Here is a 20239-nt window from a genome sequence, read left to right as displayed (position 1 = left end):
ATTTGTGGTTATTGAAGGTCATTACTGGCATTTAGAGTGCCAGTTCTAGAACAGAAGACTCTTGTAAAGTTTGAAACAGTCCTGCGCAAGGAAGAATTATCCTGTGTTCCATCCAACATTCAACCAGAGAGTAATGTAAGTGAAAAAAACGCTAATTAAGTCTCAAATCACCTTTTTTTTTTTTTTTAACTTATAAACACAAGTGCACAAGCGTTGGGGCTTTGTTTTTGTTTTTGTTTTGCAATTAAAATGCACTATTTCCAGGGTGTCTGGATGGCTTATTTAGTTAAGCATCTGCCTTGAGCTCAGGGCATGATTCCAGAGTCTCTGGATTGAGACCCACATGGAGCCCCACAGTGGTCTTCCTGCTCAGTGAGAAGTCTGCTTCTCCCTCTACCCTTCCCCTCTGCTTGTGATCTCTCCCTCTCTCAAATAAGTCATCTGTTAAAAATATACAGTATCTCCAGAAATACATCGTATGTAAACCAGGGGAAGACTGTATTTTATTTTGTTCAGACTTAACCAAGAGTTTTTTCTCCATTTTAAAAAAATCACATCACTGAGGGTTACTCAGCTCAAGATTTTATGACAAAGCCCACTGGTGTCTGTTTCTAGCTATGGAGTTCATAGCTAGTTCTACATGTATATCAGCTGGATTAGTTGTACTTGATGGGCTTTATTATAAAATCTCTTCTGTTTCTCCTCCATATTATTGGGAGAGCATTGAATTGATTTTTTAAAAATCTATGTTACCTACACCTTAGTAGGGTACAGGAAATAGAATATATTATTATAAAAAGAGGACACTGACTCCAGTAGGTTTAAAAATTTTGATCTAAATATATTCATCCACCCATCCCTCCCTCCCATAACCCTGTATCTGCTATCTTCCCTTCTTCCCTTTCAGCTAAACTACAAAGGTGTCTTGACTTCACTACTCCATTTGTCTACAGTCATCTCATAATCTAACCTTTACCATCACCATCCATTGAAACTGTGGCTGCAAAATGTGGGTGTAGAATTGTGGCTTTTAAATCCGGTGGACACTTAAAAAAAAGAAATTCATTTTACCTGAACTTTCTATAGCATTTGACTTTACTACTTTCTTTTATTTGAAACTTTCATCCCTCATTTCCTGTGACCTCACCTCCATAATTTCCATACCTCAAAGCATTTTGGAAGTCTCTATTCTTCTGCCAATGTTGGCACTCTCCAAAATTGCATGTAGCTGTCTTCTCACTGTACACTTTCTTCCTAGGCCATCTCATCTCCTTCTACGATTTCAGTCACATCCTAGGATTCACAGATCTTCACTTGCAACCCTAACCCCTCTCCTGAACTCCCTCTCTTTCCCCAAATTCAACATGTCCCCAAATGGAATTTACTCCTTTTCTCCCAATCTGTAATTATTCCTGTATCCTATTCCAAATTAGTAGCACCACCATTCAGCCTCTCAACTCAAAATGTGAGAGTCTGGATTGGCCTTTTTCCTGTCTCTCCAACATCCTCTCCTTGACATCCCCATTGCCAGTGGGTCAGTTCAAGCTCTCATCTCTCACCAATTATAGCAAGTCTTTTAACTGATCTTTCATCCTCTAATCTTATCCAATTCACTGTATCCTCCACTTGGCCACCTGAAGTATCTTTTAAAACATAAATCTGTTTAAATTATAATATCTGCCTTGGGAAAGTTTCAACTTCTAATTGGAGTCTCAGAAAACCCTTCTCATTTTGACATTTGGGATCACCTCACCTGGATTACTTTTAAAGCAATTATGGCTACAAACATATTTTGAATGCCATAAACCTTAATAACATAACAGCAATAGTATAGCTAATAAGAGTGAGGAGGCAGAATGGGAGGATAAGGGATATTAGAAAGTGTAGAAATGATAATTTCTTCATTTTACATACTGGAGAGTTGAGATGTCTAAAATTGATGGTTCAATAAACAGACCAGTATATTACATTAGGTTAGAAAGATGATCTAAAGAAAGCAAGGACATTCATTTTTCATAATGGAGGAATCAAATACAGTCTAAGTTGATAAATCAAGAGATTAGACACGTTAGGGAGGTAACTACCAAAATAGAAAGTTGATTTAGCAATTGAGATGGAGGAACTGGTCTTTCTATATAGTTTTGAAATTTTTTTAAACCAAGTACATTCATTGCTTTGAGAATAACTTTTTAAAAAGAAAAATAATTAAGGTCCACTTTGATGAAAGCTTTTATAGATTACTTCTTTTTCAGCTATTGATTTAATTTTTTCTAATCACTTCACTGTACCAAAAATAAATTTAATAACATTGTTAAGTTTATTATACTAAATAGAAAGTGAAATCACTTTCCATAAGAAAGATCACAAAAAGAAATAATCTTAATTTGAGAAGCAATATTTTAAGCACAAATTTGTATGTTGGTTACTAGTCACTTAGGTAGTAGTACTCCTAAATAGAAACAGAGGAGATGACAAATACCGGGATAGAGCCATGAGAAGCTAGAGATAGAAATGGAACTAATCTTCCTATAATCCTGGTAATGGTTAAGAAAGCAAATAATTGAGGGTTTCTAGCTCCTAATTTGATTCTGACTTTACTATTGTGCTAAAATTTTTGTTATACATCGATGCATCTAATTTATACTGGTCACATTCAGTAGCAGAGATACCTTTTAGTTTCAAAAGATAAGCTCATATTCTGAAGATGGTTTTATGCACTGAATTTAGAATCTCATTCTTTTGCACTGTTTACCTTTCCTTAGCAACCCTATTAGCACAAGCTTTCTCAAACTTTGTCATCCCTATCTATTCAGTCAGATCACCACCCTCTTACAGGAAGGATTTGGCATCTAAAGTGTGGCAGACATAAGCATCGCACTTAATTTCACTTAATGGACTGACCTAATAAATATTCTTAGTAGTAAGTAATATTGCCAATTTTATTTTTATTTTTTTTAATTTCTAAAAAAGATTTTATTTATTTATAAGATTTTATTTATTTGACAGAGATCACAAGCAGGCAGAGAGGCAGGCAGAGGGGGAAGCAGGCTCCCTGCTGAGCAGAGAGCCCGATGCGGGGCTCAATCCCAGGACCCTGAGATCATGACCTGAGCCAAAGGCAGAGGCTTAACCCACTGAGCCACCCAGGCGCCCCCCCTAATTTGATTTTAAAACATCATATTAATTCTTTTGGTCTTGGCTCATAACATCACCTCTTGGGAAACCTTCTCTATGCCACTAGCAAGTCAGGTTAGTTCCTCCTGTAGTGCGACTCCCACCACCCAGTATTCCCCCCTATATTTGCACTTGTTTAAGCAACTCTCTAATTCACTAAAAATATAACGGCAGGAAGTGTGTCTTTCTTGCCATTTTATTATTCCTTATTTGTAGCAAAGTACTTGGCACATGATAGATTTCATAGAAATGTTTTCAAGATACAAGGAGCCCATGAAATGTCCTTTGAGAAATAGCACCTTGGGGGAGCCTTGCCACTAAAGCAACAGACCTGCTCAGTAAATGCAGTAAATGACAATCATTCCAGGTTCTTGAAATAAGGGAGTTGGGACTTTTATCTAACCAATGATTCTCAAATCTACCCAGATCAGTCATCTAAGAAATTCTGAAATCCTCCTTTAAATCACCTCCAAATTTGGAGGAAGATAACAAATCCAAGGAGGGAAGAACTTGGGGTAGAGGATTGGGGTTCAGGTAGGGAACTTGTGTGAAGTGAAATTAAAGCCAGGTAATACACACTGAATTCATTTCAAACCACACTGGTCTATCTGAAAATAAGCTAAATTTAATAACAGATGTTTATAAAGATATATGTGACCACCAAATTTTACTCCTTTGCTAAATAAATTACAAGCACTCAGGTTAAGAACTTAGGCTATGGAGTCATAAACATCCGGGTTTAAATTCAGCACTACCATCTATTAAGTCCAGAATTTGGGTAAATTTACCAACCTGAGCCTGCTTCCTGAAAGATGAAAACAATGATGTTACCCAACCACAAAGAGTTGTTTTGAGGGTTAAACTAATTATTGCATGTTGTGTTTCACATAGGTATCTGGATATAGGGAAATGGTCACTAAATGAGTTATTATGAATGTGTTTATTGCTTGTCTTCATTGCTGGGATGTAGCTCTAAAAGCTACATGGAATTTGTCTCATTTAGAACTATTTCCCCAGTTCCTAGAACAGGGGATATGTTGAATTTTGGGGTTTTTTTGTTTTTTTTTTTTTTTTTTCAGGAGAGGGGTTGGGGTTACAGGTGAAGATCTGTGATTCCTAGTATGTGACTGAATCAACATTATGCTTGAATCATCCATTCAGTGTTTGTTAAGCACTGATCAAAAGCCAAGCTTCTGTTCCATGTGGTATGACAAGTGGACCAGACAGGTTTAGTTCCAACTAGGAAAGAGCACAAGTTTAAAGAGCCTCTAAGTTTTTCACCTCTGTATACTGTATATAGTTTAGAAAATCAAAGACTTCCAATTTTTCTGTATACATTTTTAATGATTAGAAACAATCAGCTATGCACTCATAATTGCAGTTACTGGAGTCTGAAAAAGCCAGTCAATAAAAACAAAATCCATACTGAACTGTCGTAAGTAGGATGATTGTCTTATTTTATTCACTGGAGTTTTTGAGAGCTCCAAACTATATGGTATATGACCAGTGGGACCCATGTACAAGAACTTGAGTCCAAGTTTGGGACAAGTATAGCCAGCCAAAGCATAAAGCAAAGCTAGTTATGTTTAGTTTACTTGGAGCCCACACCAATGTCATTTGTCCCATCAGCACTATGCCAAGAGCAAGTGAGCCCATGATGACATGATCGGCAGAACAAGGGGGTAACTAAAGAACCAAAAGGTTATAGTAGAAACTGAGGCCTTGAAAGGCTCCATGACTTGCCTTAGGTCACAGAACAAGTTAGTCACAAAGCACAGAATATCAGTTCTCTGGATTTTCAGTTTTGCATGTGGTCATAAAGCTCTTGCATAAATATGTGAACACAGAAACCATTGTTTTTAGCTCCTTAACTATCACAAATAAAGCAGGTTTTAACCTAATAAAACAAATTATTTAAATAATGTGTGCCCTATGTATGAGGATTTATCCATTTTAATGTCAACTGAACTCTATTATTTTGATATGTAAATAACAGTAACAGTAAACATTTAAGTGTTTACTGTATGTCAGGCACTGTTTTAATGATCAAATATGTGTTAACTCATTTAATCCTCACAACCACCCCAGGAGTAGATGCCTTCATCATCCTACTAAAGAAACTGAAGCACAGACAGATCACACAGTAAGCAGTGTGCCAAGATTCAGTTCTAGGAGTCTAGCGTCTGAGACTCTGCTCTAAGTTAAACAAGTCTATTCTAACAGAATAGATATTAAGCATACACATTAAAACTTAAAAGCAAATATGTCATATTGATTGCTAAGCCATGGAAGTGTTGTTACTATTTTCTGTATTTCCCTTCATCCCCTCCTTATCTCTAACCAGTATTTTTGAAAAATCAGCACAAAACTAAGTTCTCTCTTTATTAGAACATGTTTTGTCTTTAAAAATTCAGTAAGCATTACATAACCCAAACGTAAAACGTCTAAAGGAATTTTGCTAATTCTTTTCTAATTGAGTCAATTTCATTTACACTGAGATCACAGTAAAGGGGAGAAATTCCTGTTCCTATATGATGTCCCACTAAAGGAAGTTTAAAAAAGACCTTTATTAGAGTTAAGAATTCCTTTATAAAACTAATCTATATTTTCATGGATTATATTGAAGTATAATTCCAGGAAACTCAAGAATAAAAATTATTTTAAAAAGCTATTGTGGAGAAGTCAAGGGGAAAATCAGTACGTATTAACTTATAGTTTTATTAATATAAAAGAAAACTTCAAATACTGTACAGTGAGGTGTGCTGTAGAACACTATATAGTTATAATACACTATTATCAATTATTTATTACTCAAATGTAATATATACAGCAACAACAAAATCAAAGAAAATAATGGGTAACAGCCAGTGCCTTAGGGATGATGGAACATTTATACTATTTAACTGAGCAGTTAAAGCACTTGCTATGTAATTTTTCTAAATATTTACATTACCACTTATTTTTATATTTTCTAAAGAGCATTTCCCTTCAAAAAGTAGACTCTCCAGCTCTTGGCACTAACTCTTAAAGTCCAATAAACCTGAAAATATTGATAACCTTTTCAGTCTTTTATTGCCCCACCACAGGCATAAAGGCTCAGGAAGGGACTCGTGCATTCCAAAGAAAAGTATGCAATACCTTCAAATTTTAATACTAAGTAATTGATACTCACAAGCAGGTAACATCAACTAAAACTTTTTTTTTACTAGTTTTCCTTTTCTTTTACAAGAGAATAATCATTGTATTAATATTATACTACAAAAGCATGTAGACTCCATAATTTAAAAAATTAAATGTCAGATATACAAGTAATGGCATTTTCTCCAATAATTCACAATTTTTACAATTTCTGCTATTTTGGAACAAACGTTAAAATTTCCACGATTTAATTATCATTAAATATGAATTGAAACACTTAGCATCTCCAAGAATTATTAAGAATGGCAGAACTTAACAGTTAACTATAAATCTTACAGTAGCTCCTCTTTGTTACTTTATTTCAGTAAGCATTCTACTATGGTATGTTTTCAAGTGAGTAGTTCTGACTTGAAAATTAATTTCTTATATTAATTATGAAGAGCTTTGAGGATGTACAATTTTGTTAAATTATAGGATAACCTTGAACTGCAGGATATAGCTACCCAACTTATATGGAGTATGTATCTCACTACTGCTGTGATAAAAGGTCATTTAAAATTCATACTGAGTGGAGTTTAATTCAATTTTGCAAAGGCTTTTATGAAAATCCTAATATGGAGACCTTGTTTTGGGAACCATGAAACTCTCAAAATCTACTCTGCAGTATTTTAAGTGTGGGCCAACTGAAATTCCTATAGAAAAATGAGGACAAAACTGTATTGATATTCTAAAACAAACATAGTATGATACTGTCATTATATTGACCAAAGCATAATTAATGACAGAAGTTGTGAGTTTACTTCATACCTAAACACTAGTTATTCGGGAGTCCTAAATATTTAAAGAAATGTTCACTAGCAGCCAGTATTAGTAGGCAACTACATAAAATAATACTGTTATAAATTTTGCATTTAGTTGCTAACATATGATGTCAGTACAATTCTCAAAAACCTGTCATTAGTAATATATGAGTTGCTAGCAAGTGATCTTCCCTGAGGTAAGAGACCATATGCAAAAGTCTGCTCATTTCAAACCAAATTAATACTTAAAAATAATGGCAATAAGGACCTGCGGCTGGGATTCACAGATGCATTTCAGATTGGTATCTTAATTGCAAGCAGTAGGCTTGATTGTAAAAATCAAACTAAAAATCATCAGAAGATATAAAGCAAATTTCACAGTCAATAGCATTTGCTAAATTTCTCAGTCTTTATCCTAACATTTTCCAATAAAATACTTGAAACATAGTAAAGGGGAAAAAATAGGTCTTGGGGTTGCTCTTTAACTAGTTCCTGAGTAACCATTCCCTTGGCGTTCATTAAATTCTAGCTCATAATATTTGGCAGTGTCTTGTGTTCTTCAATTTCAACCAGTTTCTCATTACTAATATTCTAGACATACACCACCTTCAAACTCTACCTGGACTTTGGGTCATCAATTCAAACTTGGTATGATTACCTACAAAGTGGATTACTGTAGAAAAAATTTACAATTTTACTTCAAGTTTCAGTGAAACATCACAAACAGAATTATAAGATTGAGCTATATGTTACATCTAAGGCTAAAAAAATATTTTAACTGATTTATGATCTCTAGCTTGAACTCAAAGTTGTGGTGCTCACAAATGGCAGTACTAAAAAGTTAGAATTCTACAGTCATCTATTTGATTATGATAACCATATGGAACAACAAAAGGATGAAAATTAAGAACTTAAATTGTTTCTAAAACTTCTTTGTGAAGATGATACCTGGCTCACTTCTCAAAAACTACTAATTACCCCAACCAAATTTCAGCAGATTTAAAATAATTTCAAGAAATCTGACCATTCTCAAAATCAAGCCTTTTATTCTTTATCAAGGGAGAACCCAAACTATTATTATAATATTCACACCTAACCGGCTTCTAAATAGCATTGCTGTGGCAAGAGAAATAGTGTTATCAGAGATTTAAGCCCTTCTCCTAATGTTCACAGATGCACTCTAATTTGACTAAATGCAAGTATTAATATAATAGGAAGATAAAATTTCCGCTATTTTTCTATATGCTATGAGTATAGTTGTCTGTTATTAACGAAACATGCCAAGCCACAGGTGAAGAAAATATTTGTTAAAGAAAAGGTGATTATATCATTTATCTGAAAGCAGCGCATTTGCTTGTTAAACAGTTTTCTTGTATTTAAATTAATAAGAAAAGTCAGTTTCAGTGGCTGAAAAAGCCAAAAATAATTATAGTGGTTAGTGGTATTTGTAATTTTTAATTTAATACACAGAAGCCACCTATACTAACTAAATGGGAACTATTATTTGGTAGCTGCAGTTCCTTATGCAAAACGCACAATATAAAAGTCCTAAATTTTCCTGCTCTTTAGATATTAAGATAATTGAAAGTAAATTTAGAAGAATTGAGATAAAATATGGTTTAAAATGGGATGTGGTAAAACTAACCTAAATATCTATCTTGCTCAGGTATCACCTGCAGAGTGTCTAGATTCTCCATTCTTTCCTTACTCAAATGGAGTACTTCATTTAGTAAGTGGATTAAGTCAGAGATACTTTCTTAGAAAGAAATCCAAAACCTCCCTCTTTTGGAAACATAAGTCAAAAATACTGTCTAATATTCGTTATGAATCAACAGACTGAAATTTTGAAACCTGATAATATACTTTCTTATGTACATTTTCTTAGACTGCAAACACAGTTCTGCATCTGTTACATGTGCAAACAGAGACAGCCAGGCTTTAAATGCTCTAGATAAGAGATTGTATTAACATACATTTTGTCTTTCATCCATTCAAATTCAACTTAATTTCAGTGAACAAAGGAAAAAGATGGATTGAAATGTACATTTCAGAATACAGATTTGCAGAACAGGATAAATAGTGCAATACCAATCTCAGGTTAACATTCTTTGTCTTTAAGATAATAAGCATGAAAGCTGCTTTTTGAGGAAACTGGCACTAAAGTTTTGATGAATACACTACTTAAGCAAATGCCCAGTTGATCAGGGTCTGATGCAGTAAAATTTGCATCCAAATCCAAGTGAAGCCAACAGATAAAGAAAATCTTATGGATGCTAAGGAAAAAAGGAAATATTTTTGGTTCAAAGGGGCTCAAAGACACTTAGCATATACAAGCTTAAATACCATTGATCAAAATTGTAGAACAATGTAACTCATTCATAAAGATAAATTCTTATATATAAATTCTCTGTGAATCTGACAGACTCTGAAAATTAGAGATTAACTACTGCTACCATTATTTTTATATTTTCTACTTTGCAATCAACTTTTCTGCAAGATTAAAGAAAAAAAAATTCAGTGGTACTTGACCAGGCCAGGATTAAAAAAATAATGGTAACATATTATCAACAACAGAGCACAAAATTGGCTGTGTTGGCTCAGACAGCAACATTACTGAATCACATTGACTTTATCATTTTAGAATAGATATTTTCCCCCTAGCCTTGCTCAAATCAGCAAAATGTTTTATCATTACACTCTATTCTCTAGATATTTTCACCAAGAATGCGTATCTCTATGAATGTGTTTACGTTCACGGAAACATCAGGATCCCAGTATCTAATAAATCCGTCTATGAATTTTAAGATATAATTTAGTTCTGATAACCTTCAAATTTACATAAGTCTTTTGACACTCTAATAAATATGTGGAATGGTTACCTTGATGATATCAATGTTAGCAAAATCTCATTTCCCCCCCAGTTCTAGCCTTTTCAGAAAACCAAACATTAGCAAGAAAATTTTCATGTTTGAAACATTAAGACTTTCATGGAATTAAAATTACAAAAAACTTCCAATGAACCACATATATGGAAGAAACTCATCTCAGCAGATCTAATAACTAATTTATAGGAATTCAGAGCCAGCCTGGGCAGCAGTATATTAAAAGCTATTGCCAGTCACACACTTGCTGTCATGCACTGAATAACAAGATAGAATCTTTGAATTATATACGTACAAGATTTTTATGACTAATCAAGTTATGTGGCCCAGCCAACAAATGTTACATATTCACAATAAACATTCTGCCTTTATTAGCTTCTAATTAAATCAAGAGTGATCCATTGGCTCAGTTGTGTTTGTCATCTCAGCATCTTGACTATCCATCTCTTCAGGCTCCTCCACTGAATTTCCCTTTTGTGCTTTTGACCTTGTGGCAAATGCTGCTCCCAGGGCCTCTGTCACACAGCTATCAGTTGTTTCTGTACTCAAATTTTCAGTGCCACCAGTTAAAGAAAAAGATTCAGGTAAGCCAGTCTGAAGACTCCCAGACTTCACAGAAGAACTCACAACTTCTACTTTCCTTTGAGGAAGATCAGATGGTGACTGCTCTGTACTTTGATCCCGCAAATGCTTGTCCATCGAAGCCTGGATAGAAGAAACCATTTCCTGCAATTTTTTTCGCTGGGCCTCAACCAAATCAGGATCAAGCTGCCTGCTGTCTCTCATTGTAACTACTCCAGGAGCTATTCGAATAAGCTCACTGTTACTAGGAGCAGCTGTGAATACAGAAGGCTCTATTTTAATGGAACTATTACTAAAGTCTGTCCCTGTGTTATGCTTCCTTACAACTGGGGCTTCCCTAGCTCTTGAATCAAGGTGTGGGTTACTAGATGCAGTTCCTAAAGAATGCCCTTTTCCCTGAAAGGCAGTTACATTATGAAGCTGCTCAGATTTCTTTTTTACTACTCCACCACTACCTAGTTTTAATAGCCCATGTGAGGGACTTGATTCTCTACTTCTTGTAGTAGCCTCTGCTCGAACCTGACTTACAGCCTCTTTAACTAAATCTTCAACATCAGGACCGATGGGGAAATGTCCTGCAGCATCCACACACAATTCCAGTCTATCTTCAGAAGCATTATAGACAAAGGTTTTGCCGGGCAGATGTGGAAAAGTACAATGCTTGCCATCAGCCATACCTAAAGAAGGGAAAAAAACATATTTAATATATTAAAATCTTACTTAAGTGTAGTAACGAAAATTGTAGTTGAAGTAGTGAATTTTCAACAATATCCAGATCACAGTTTTGAAAACAAAACTAATTAAAAAATAATATTAATAGAATTTATTACTATTAAAAATATCATGACAGCGCTCGCTTCGGCAGCACATATACTAAAATATCATGACAGACCTTACTGTAGTTCCCCAGGAGAAATTTTTTTGTTTAATATCATTAACCTATTACAAAGTTAGGAACAGGGCTTGAAACAAACAGCTAAGCTATGAGAAAACACTAGCAACGGTATTAGTAAAACAACTGCTTGCATTAAAACAATGAGAAAATATACCTTCATTTACTAATTAAAATTTAAACTTTGCAAAAATACCTACAAGGGCAAAATTTGCACAAAAATGCTGCAGTATGAATTAAAATTAAAAATCCTAAGTAGCTCTACTGAATCACAGAATACCAGAATAAAAGTGGTTTTCTCAGTGTACCTTAGGTATGTATATTTCACAAATATAAAAGACAATGAACTTTCAAAATGAGATACCCCATAGTTAAAGAAGTAATTATGTGGGCATATTTAGGAAAGTTAACATTAATGCACTGTGCCTTTGGTATAACTCTAAGCAATGACACTTGGTCACAATATAAGAAAATTTTTTTTCTTAAAAAAAAAAGGTGTATTTCACGTTACTCCTCTTATTCCTCTCTGGTAAGTCACAACCACCAAAATAAGCCTGAAGTACAGATGCTCCTCAAATGGACCGGGCAATTTAATTTACTTCTCATAGTCAACTAATGTAGGAACAGAAGAACTTGAAATCAGGCTTCTATTTTCTAGTTGAGGAACTTGATCTCACTCTCTGGTATTCCAAAATTTTATACTTTTTCCAGCTCAGGTATAAGAAAATTGTGTGTGTTTTAAACTATCCAATATCCTTACATTTTAAATTTGTTTCTCAAAGTATATTACAAGTATGCAAAATGGGGGTTTTCAAATTTCATAAAACCAAAGATTTTCTATGTTAACAACAAAAGAAAGATACAGTAGAGAACTCTTATTTTTTTAAGTAAGCTCCATGCCCAGCATAGAACCCACGAAGTAAAGAACTCTTAATAATATATGGTGCAAATGGTTATGTTTATGGCAAAATATAAAGGCAAAAGCAAACTACTTAAAAATGAATGAAATTGTTAGTGCTACACAAATACAGAGGTGGAGAATGAGTGAACTCTAGAATGCTTAGTGGGCATTTAGGTAGTCTCCAGCTTTGTAGGTTTTTGGTTTTTTTTTAAGATTTTTATTTATTTATTTGACACAGAGAGAGATATCACAAGTAGGTGGAGCGGCACGCAGAGAGAGAGGGAAGCAGGCTCCCTGAAGAGCAGAGAGCCCAATGCAGGGCTCAATCACAGGACATCTTGACCGAAGCTGAAGGCAGAGGTTTAACCCTCTGAACCACCCAGGTGCCCCTGACTTTGTAGTTTATTAAGAATAGTTCTTCCTCCTCTGAAAAAAGCTACGGAGTGGTTCTAATGTATCACTGTGAATATTCTAAATAACCAGAGAAAAGAACTAAACTGCAAATGAAATACACAGTAATTTTAAATAAACATTCATTTCAGTGGTAAGTATCCATTAATAAAAATCCAACTAGAATTTCCTCTTGGAACGTTTCTGGCATAGGTAAGTGACAAAAAGAGACAGACAAAATTTAAAATTAGAGATGTGGTCTCAATGGTTCCTTTCAGGCCACAACCCTGGAATCGGCTTATTACCAATCCCCTACCTCAGAGATCTGTAAATAGCCCATGTGAGGGACTTGATTCTCTACTTCTTGTAGTAGCCTCTGCTTGAACCTGACTTACAGCCTCTTTAACTATTAATCTTCAACACCAGGACCGATGGGGAAATGTCCTGCAGTAACCACACACAATTCTAGTCTATCTTCAGAAACATTATAGACAAAGGTTTTGCCAGGCAGATGCGGAAAAGTAAAACTTGGTTCAAGAAACAAAGGGAGCAAAGAAGAGAATTTTGAATGATTAAGTCCAGAGATGACCCTAAGCAAAACTTTCAAACATTCACTTCAACAGATGACACTTATTGAGTCTCACTGTGTGTCAGGAACTAAAATAGACCCTGAAGATTCAAATAAAATGTAATTCTTAGGAGACAGGTACAAACAGATCATTATAATACAATCAGGTAAGTATAATGATAGGTATACTCAGTTCACTGATTATTTGATATTAAATGAGAAAACATGCAAAGCATAACACAGACTGCTTAATATAAATCAGGCAGTCAATAGCTTTAGTTCCTCTATTAGATCAAAAAGTTTTGTAATTGTTTCCAGACTGCTATTGTGATGCTTTCCCTTGGTCATTCCTGGAAAGAATCATAGTCCCACAAATCACAGTATTATTCACAATGAAACACTGGAAACAGTCAAAGTAAGCTTTCAACAAGAAGAGAATGGCTAAGAAAATTATGGTCTATCCACCTGATGGAAGTAATATGTAGCTATTAGGAACTGATATAAATAAGAAACCTATGATGCCTCATATATATAGTAAAATGCACATGAGTAGCAGGAAACAAATCTAAGTACTGTAATTACAATCAGGACAAAACATGTATATATGAGACAAATACTTAAAAATCATAGGTGATGTTACCGATTTCTATAGTTTCTAAACCTTTTACATTATTAAAAATATTCTGAATATGTATTAAATACTTTATGCAAATACTTTATGGGCTGTACTCCCTTTAAGCATAATCATTTACGTTTTATGTAACTTATGTAGTCTTGAATTTTAAGAATCGAGGTTATTAAAATTCCTATATCTCATATCAATAGTTCCATCACATATTTACACACAAAAAATATATACTAATATTTAGAGCTACATTCTTCCTTACATCAAAAAAAAACAAAAACAAAAACAAAAACACACCCAGAAATGCATCAGGAGAACAATGGATGAATAATATTAAAATGATAAAACAGAATACTATGCAGTGATGAAAATGAATAACAGTTGAACCCATCAACATGAATAAATCTGAAAACCTGTTGCATAAAAGAAGCAAATCACAGAGAATATATATAGCATAATTTTCAATTTCCATTTTCATAAAGTTCAAACACAAGCAAAACTCAACATTATAAATTAAAGATAGCTATACAAGTTTTAACTAAATTTGTCATCTACGTCTGCATTTATCTCTACATAAAGACCTGCAAAGAAACTTACGTTTTAAGCAAAAGAACTTTAAAATATCTTTCCAAATATAAAGAATAAGAATATTAATAGTTTAGTTAGATTGGGAAATATTTCTCTTCTAATGTAGATATAACCATACGTTTGTTAGGGTGGATTTGTAAAAAAAGAAGTATGTTCCAATTATTGGAGGACATGGGTATATGTGTTTTGGGTGATATAGTTTGATTCTTTGACCACAGGATAATAATAATGATTTGCCACATGAATCTGTCCTAAACAAAAGAGGTAAGGGGCACCTGGCTGGCTAAGTCAGAGGACATGGGACTCTTGACCTTAGGATCAAGCGTAGGAGCCCTACATCAGGTGTAGAGATTACTTGAAGAAATGAAATTTAAAAAAAGATAAAACCCTGCTACAAACATTAGAAAAGACTGTATTTTGAAAAGTAAAATAACAATGACCCATTTCAAATGGTTGTTATAGTCAAAAGAATTTTAATTATTCTGCAAATAACAGCTGAAATTCTAATAATAACAAACATTAGCTAATTATTTATTAGGTACCAGACCCTTTGCTAACTGCTTTATGTGCACGATTTCATTTGATCCTAACAACCCTGAGATTATAATACCCCCTTTACTAATGAAGACACTAAGACTTAGAAGTCACACAGGGAGTAAGTGGTAGAACCAAAATTTGATCTCAGATGTTCTTACTTCAGAGCTCTAAACTACTCCCTAATAAGGTTAAATTGAGACAGGAAACATTTGAAAAAACTCTAATGGTTCTACCGAGAGATAATTCACATAAAACTCATTTTAAGTGTACAACTGAATGGTTTTAAGTATATTCACCAAACACTTTTAGAACATTTTCATCACCCCGAAAAGAAACCCAAACCCATTAGCAGTCACTCACATTTCCTCCCCTTATCCTAACTCCCAGCCCTAGGAAATACTGATTTACTCTGTCTCTGTAGGTAAGCCTATTCTGTGACATTTCATTTAAATGGAATAATACATGGTCTATGTGACTGGTTTGTCTCATGTAGCATAATTTTTCAAGGTTCATGCATGATATAGCATGTACCAATACTTCATTCCTTTTTATTGCCAAATAATACTTCATTGTATCCAAATACTAAATCTTACTTATCCAATCACCAGTTGGTGGAAATTTTGGGTTGTTTCCACTCTTCACTATTATGAATAATGCTATTATGACCCATTTGTGTACAAGTTTTGCATGGACAGGTTTCATTTCTCTTGGGTATACACCTAAGAGCAGAACTGCTGGGTTGTAACCTGTTAAATCTGAGGAACTGCCACACTTTTCCCAAGTGGCTGTACCATTTCACATTCCTACCAGCAGTATGACGGTTCTAATATCTCTATATCTCCTTCCCAACAGTTCTTATTATCTGCCTTTTTGATTATAGCCATTCTAGTGAATGTGAGGTACTATGTCATTGTGGTTTTGATTTGCATTTCTCTGATGGTTAATAATGCTGAGCATCTAAACATCAGTTTATGTACTTAATGGCTGTTTGTATATTTTCTTTGGAGAAATGTCTATTCAGATATTTTGCCCATTTTTAAATCAGGTTATTTGGCATTTTACTGATGAGTTCTTTATGTATTTTTAAAACATCGTATGTATTTATTTATTTGAGGAAGAGAGTACACAGCAGGGGAGAGGAGCAGAGGGAGAAGAAGCAGATCCTCAAAGGGAGGAGCAGGGAGCCTGATGCAGGGCTCGATCCCAGGGCCCTGCAATCATGCCCTGGGATCATGGCCAGAGCCGAAGGCAGACACTTAACTAACTGAGCCACCCAGGTGTCCCAAATTCTTTATATTTTAGATACAAATCTATTATCAGATATATACTTTGCAAATTTTCCTCACTCTGTGGGCTGTCTTTTCACTTTCTTTTTTTTTCTTTTTTTAAGAGAGAGAAAGCATGAGAGAGAGCAGAGGAGAGACAGAGAATCTTAAGCAGGCTCCTCATCCAGCACAGAGCCTAACATGGGGCTTGATCTCACAACCTGGAGATCATGATCTGAGCTGAAATCAAGAGTCAGACGGTTAACCAACTGAGCCACCCAGGTGTCCATCTTTTCACTTTCATGATGGTGTCCTTTACAGCACAAAAGTTTGTTTCTTATTTATCTACTTTTCTCTTTTGTTGCTTGTACTTTTGGTGTCATATCTAAGAAGGCTTTGCCAAATCCAAAGTCAAGAAATTTTATGCCTATGGTCTTTTTCTATAAGTTTTCTAGTAGTAACTCCTATATCTAGGTGGTGGATAAATTTGAGCTAATTTTTTATTTGGTGTGAGGTACAAGTCAAAACTTCATTCTTTTGTATGTAAACATCCAGTTGTCCCAGCACCATTTGCTGAAAAAACAATTCTTTCCACATTAAACTGTCTTAACATTAGAGCTAAACATTAAAAATTTGAAACCAGAAACATGAAACTATTTAGTACATAATCAAAAGTCATCCCCATAACCACCCACCATGTACCCCTCCCCCACAAAAAACAAAGGAGGGAACTTCAGTTGCACGAAAGTGCATATTTACCCTAATTACTGAGAACGTCATTAATCAATCGTCACACTAACTTTTAAAAAACTATTAACTGATATCAATATAATTCAGGATGTAGAATAAAGCTAAAATGGAAAGTAAAAAGAAAGGGATGCCAAAATAAGAGAGGAGAGGATGCTCAGAGAGAAATTTATAGCTTTAAATGCTTTATTAGAACACAAAGTTTATGAACAAGAATCTAAGCTTCTACATAAAGAACCTATAAAGAAAAGGGTAAATTAAACCCAAAGCAAGCATAAAGAAGGAAAAAATAAATGTAAAAGCAGAAATCAATGAAACTGAAGTCGGAAAAGCAACAGAGAAAACCTGTGAAACAAATGCTGTTTCTTTGAAAAGATCAGTAAAACTGATAAACCATTAGCTGGATTGGTCAGCAAAACAAGAGAGGCACAAATTGCCCATACCAGAAAGAGCTACAGACCTTACAGATATTAAATGGACAGCAAGGGAATATTATGAACAATTTTAGCCAAAAAAATTGGATGAAATGGAAAGACTTCTTGAAAGACAAAACTAACAAAACTAACAAAGCTTACTCAAGAAAAAAAGACATAAATCTTAAGAGGATTCTATTAAATAAACTAAATTCATAGCTAAAAACTGTCCAGCAAAGATAACTCCAAGCACAGATGGCTTCTCTGGTGGATTCTACCAGTTAAGAAAGAAATTACTGTATCAAAGTATTACAAATCTACCAGAAAACAGAAGAGGAGCAAACACTTCCCAACTCTATTTTATGAAGCCAACATTATCCTGATTAAGTAGTCATTATAAGAAAACTACATATCATTATGTCCCATGAACACAGATGCAAAACTCTCAACAAAATATGTCTGAATTTGGGGCGCCTGGGTGGCTCAGTGGGTTAAGCCGCTGCCTTCGGCTCAGGTCATGATCTCAGGGTCCTGGGATCGAGTCCCACATCGGGCTCTCTGCTCAGCAAGAAGCCTGCTTCCTCCTCTCTCTCTCTCTCTGCCTGCCTCTCCGTCTACTTGTGATCTCTCTCTGTCAAATAAATAAATAAAATCTTTAAAAAAATATATATATGTCTGAATTTGAATCCAGACATGCATAGTTGGTTCAACATCCAAGAATCAATCAGTGTAATTCTCCCTACCAATAAACTAAACAGAAAAACCATTAAGATCATTTCAATAGATGCAGGAAGAGAACACCTGATAAAATTCAACATCCATTCAAAATATAAACTCTCAGTACACTATCAATAGAATGGAATGTCCTCAACCTGATAAAAGGGCATTTCTGGAAAACCTACAGGCTGAATTGCTTTCAGGAACAAGGAAAGGATGTCTGCTCTCACCACACCTATTCAGCAATAAACTTATTATAGCCACTGCAATAAGGCAAGTGAAAGAAATACAAGGCATACTGACTAAAAAGGAAGAAATAAAACTGTCTTGTCTTTGCAAAAGACACGATGACCTACATAGACAATTTCACAGAATCTGCTACTAGAATATGTGCATATAAAAAGGTCACAGGATATGAGGTCAATGTATAAAAACCAATCTTGGCTCTGGATGGCTCAGTCAGTTGAGTATCCGCATTCAGCTTGGGTCATGGTCTCAGGGTCCTGGGATTGAGCCCTGCATCAGGCTCTCTGCTCCGTGGCAAGTCTGCTTCTCCCTCTCCCTCTCACTCTGTGACCATTCTTGTTCTCGTTCTCTCTCAAATGAATGAATAAAATCTTCTAAAAAAATAAAAAATTAAAAACCAATCTTCTTTTTTTAAAAGATTTTATTTATTTATTTGTCAGAGAGGACACAAGAAGGAGGGAGCAGCAGGCAGAGAGAGAGGCAAGCGGAGGGAGAAGCAGGCTCCCCACTGACCAAGGAGCCCAATGAGGCACTCGATCCCAGGGTCCTGAGATCATGACCCGAGGAGAAGGCAGACACCCAGCGGATTGAGCCACCCAGGCGTCCCTAAAAACCAATCTTATTTTCTACACTAGCAAAGAACAAAAAGAGTTGGAATTTTTTTTTTAAATATTTATTTATTTGAGAGAGAGAAAGAGCAAGAGAGAGAGAGAGCAGGGGTGGGGAAGGGCAAAAAGAGAGGGAGAGAAAGTACTAAGCAGACTCGGCGCTAAGTGCAGAGGCCAACATGGGGCTCAATCTCATTACCCTGAGCTGACTGACAACCTGAGCCAAAGCTAAGGGTCCAATGCTTAACTGAGGCACCCCAGGAAATTGGAATTTTAAAAAAGCATCTTTTACAACAGCATTCCCAAAACATGAAATATTTAGGTATAACTCTAAGAAAGGATATGTAAGAATTATATGCTGAAAATTATAAAATTTTGATGAGAGAAATTAAAGAACACTTAAATAAATGGAGAAATATAATATTTTCATGAATCAGAAGATTCGATGTAAAAATATCTTGACCTCCAATTTGATCTACAGAGTCCATAAATCACAATAAAAATCCCAGCAGACTTTTTTGCAGAACTGTCAAGCTGATTCTAAAATTTATATGAATAAGCAAAGCATCTAGAATCCCAAAAATTTTTTTTGGAAAAGAATAAAGAAGTTTGCAACTGACATGGATAGAGCTAGAGAGAGTTTTATGCTAAACGAAGTAAGGTAAAGAACAATGAATACCATTTGATTTTACTCAAGTGGAATTTAAGAAACAAAACAAATGAGCAAAGGGTAGAAAAAGGGTGGGAAAAGCAAAAGAGGCAAACCAAGAAACAGATCCTTAACTGTAGAGAGTAAACTAATGGTTACCAGAAGGGAGATAGGTGGGGGAATAAGTCAAATAGGTGATGGGGATTAAGGAGTGCACTTGTGATGAGCACCAAGCGTTGCATGGAAGTGTGGAATCACTATATTGCATACCTGAAACTAATATTACATCCACTATATGTTAACTAACTGGAATTTAAATGAAAACTTAAAAAAATAGAAAAGAATAGATGGAAGACCCATAATAATTGATTTCAAGAATTACTATATGGATACTTTAATCAAGACAAGGTATTGGTGAAAGGAGAGACATACATCAACAAATCAGAAAACAATCTCTAAAAATAGATCCACACATATACAGTCAATTGATTTTTTAAAATAAAATAATTTTTAAAAT

The 20239-nt window shown here is 34.8% G+C and overlaps 1 protein-coding gene across 1 annotated transcript in view; it reads right to left on the bottom strand.

Annotated features, from left to right (window-relative positions):
• Positions 1 to 4508: 4508 nt before the first annotated feature.
• LOC111155438 (valosin containing protein interacting protein 1) overlaps positions 4509 to 20239 on the bottom strand; it is a 32200-nt gene continuing 16469 nt past the window's right edge. Inside the window, exon 3 of the mRNA XM_022515593.1 lies at positions 4509 to 11253. Within this exon, the coding sequence (XP_022371301.1) occupies positions 10382 to 11253 (872 nt within the window). The 3' untranslated portion in view covers positions 4509 to 10381. The remainder of the gene's footprint in view (positions 11254 to 20239) is intronic.

Source organism: Enhydra lutris, unplaced genomic scaffold (assembly GCF_002288905.1).
Source record: "Enhydra lutris kenyoni isolate GAN:26980312 unplaced genomic scaffold, ASM228890v2 scaffoldscaffold41, whole genome shotgun sequence".
NCBI lineage: Eukaryota > Metazoa > Chordata > Mammalia > Carnivora > Mustelidae > Enhydra > Enhydra lutris.
Note: the sequence above shows the minus strand (reverse complement) of the source record. Positions and strands in the feature narration are given on the sequence as shown.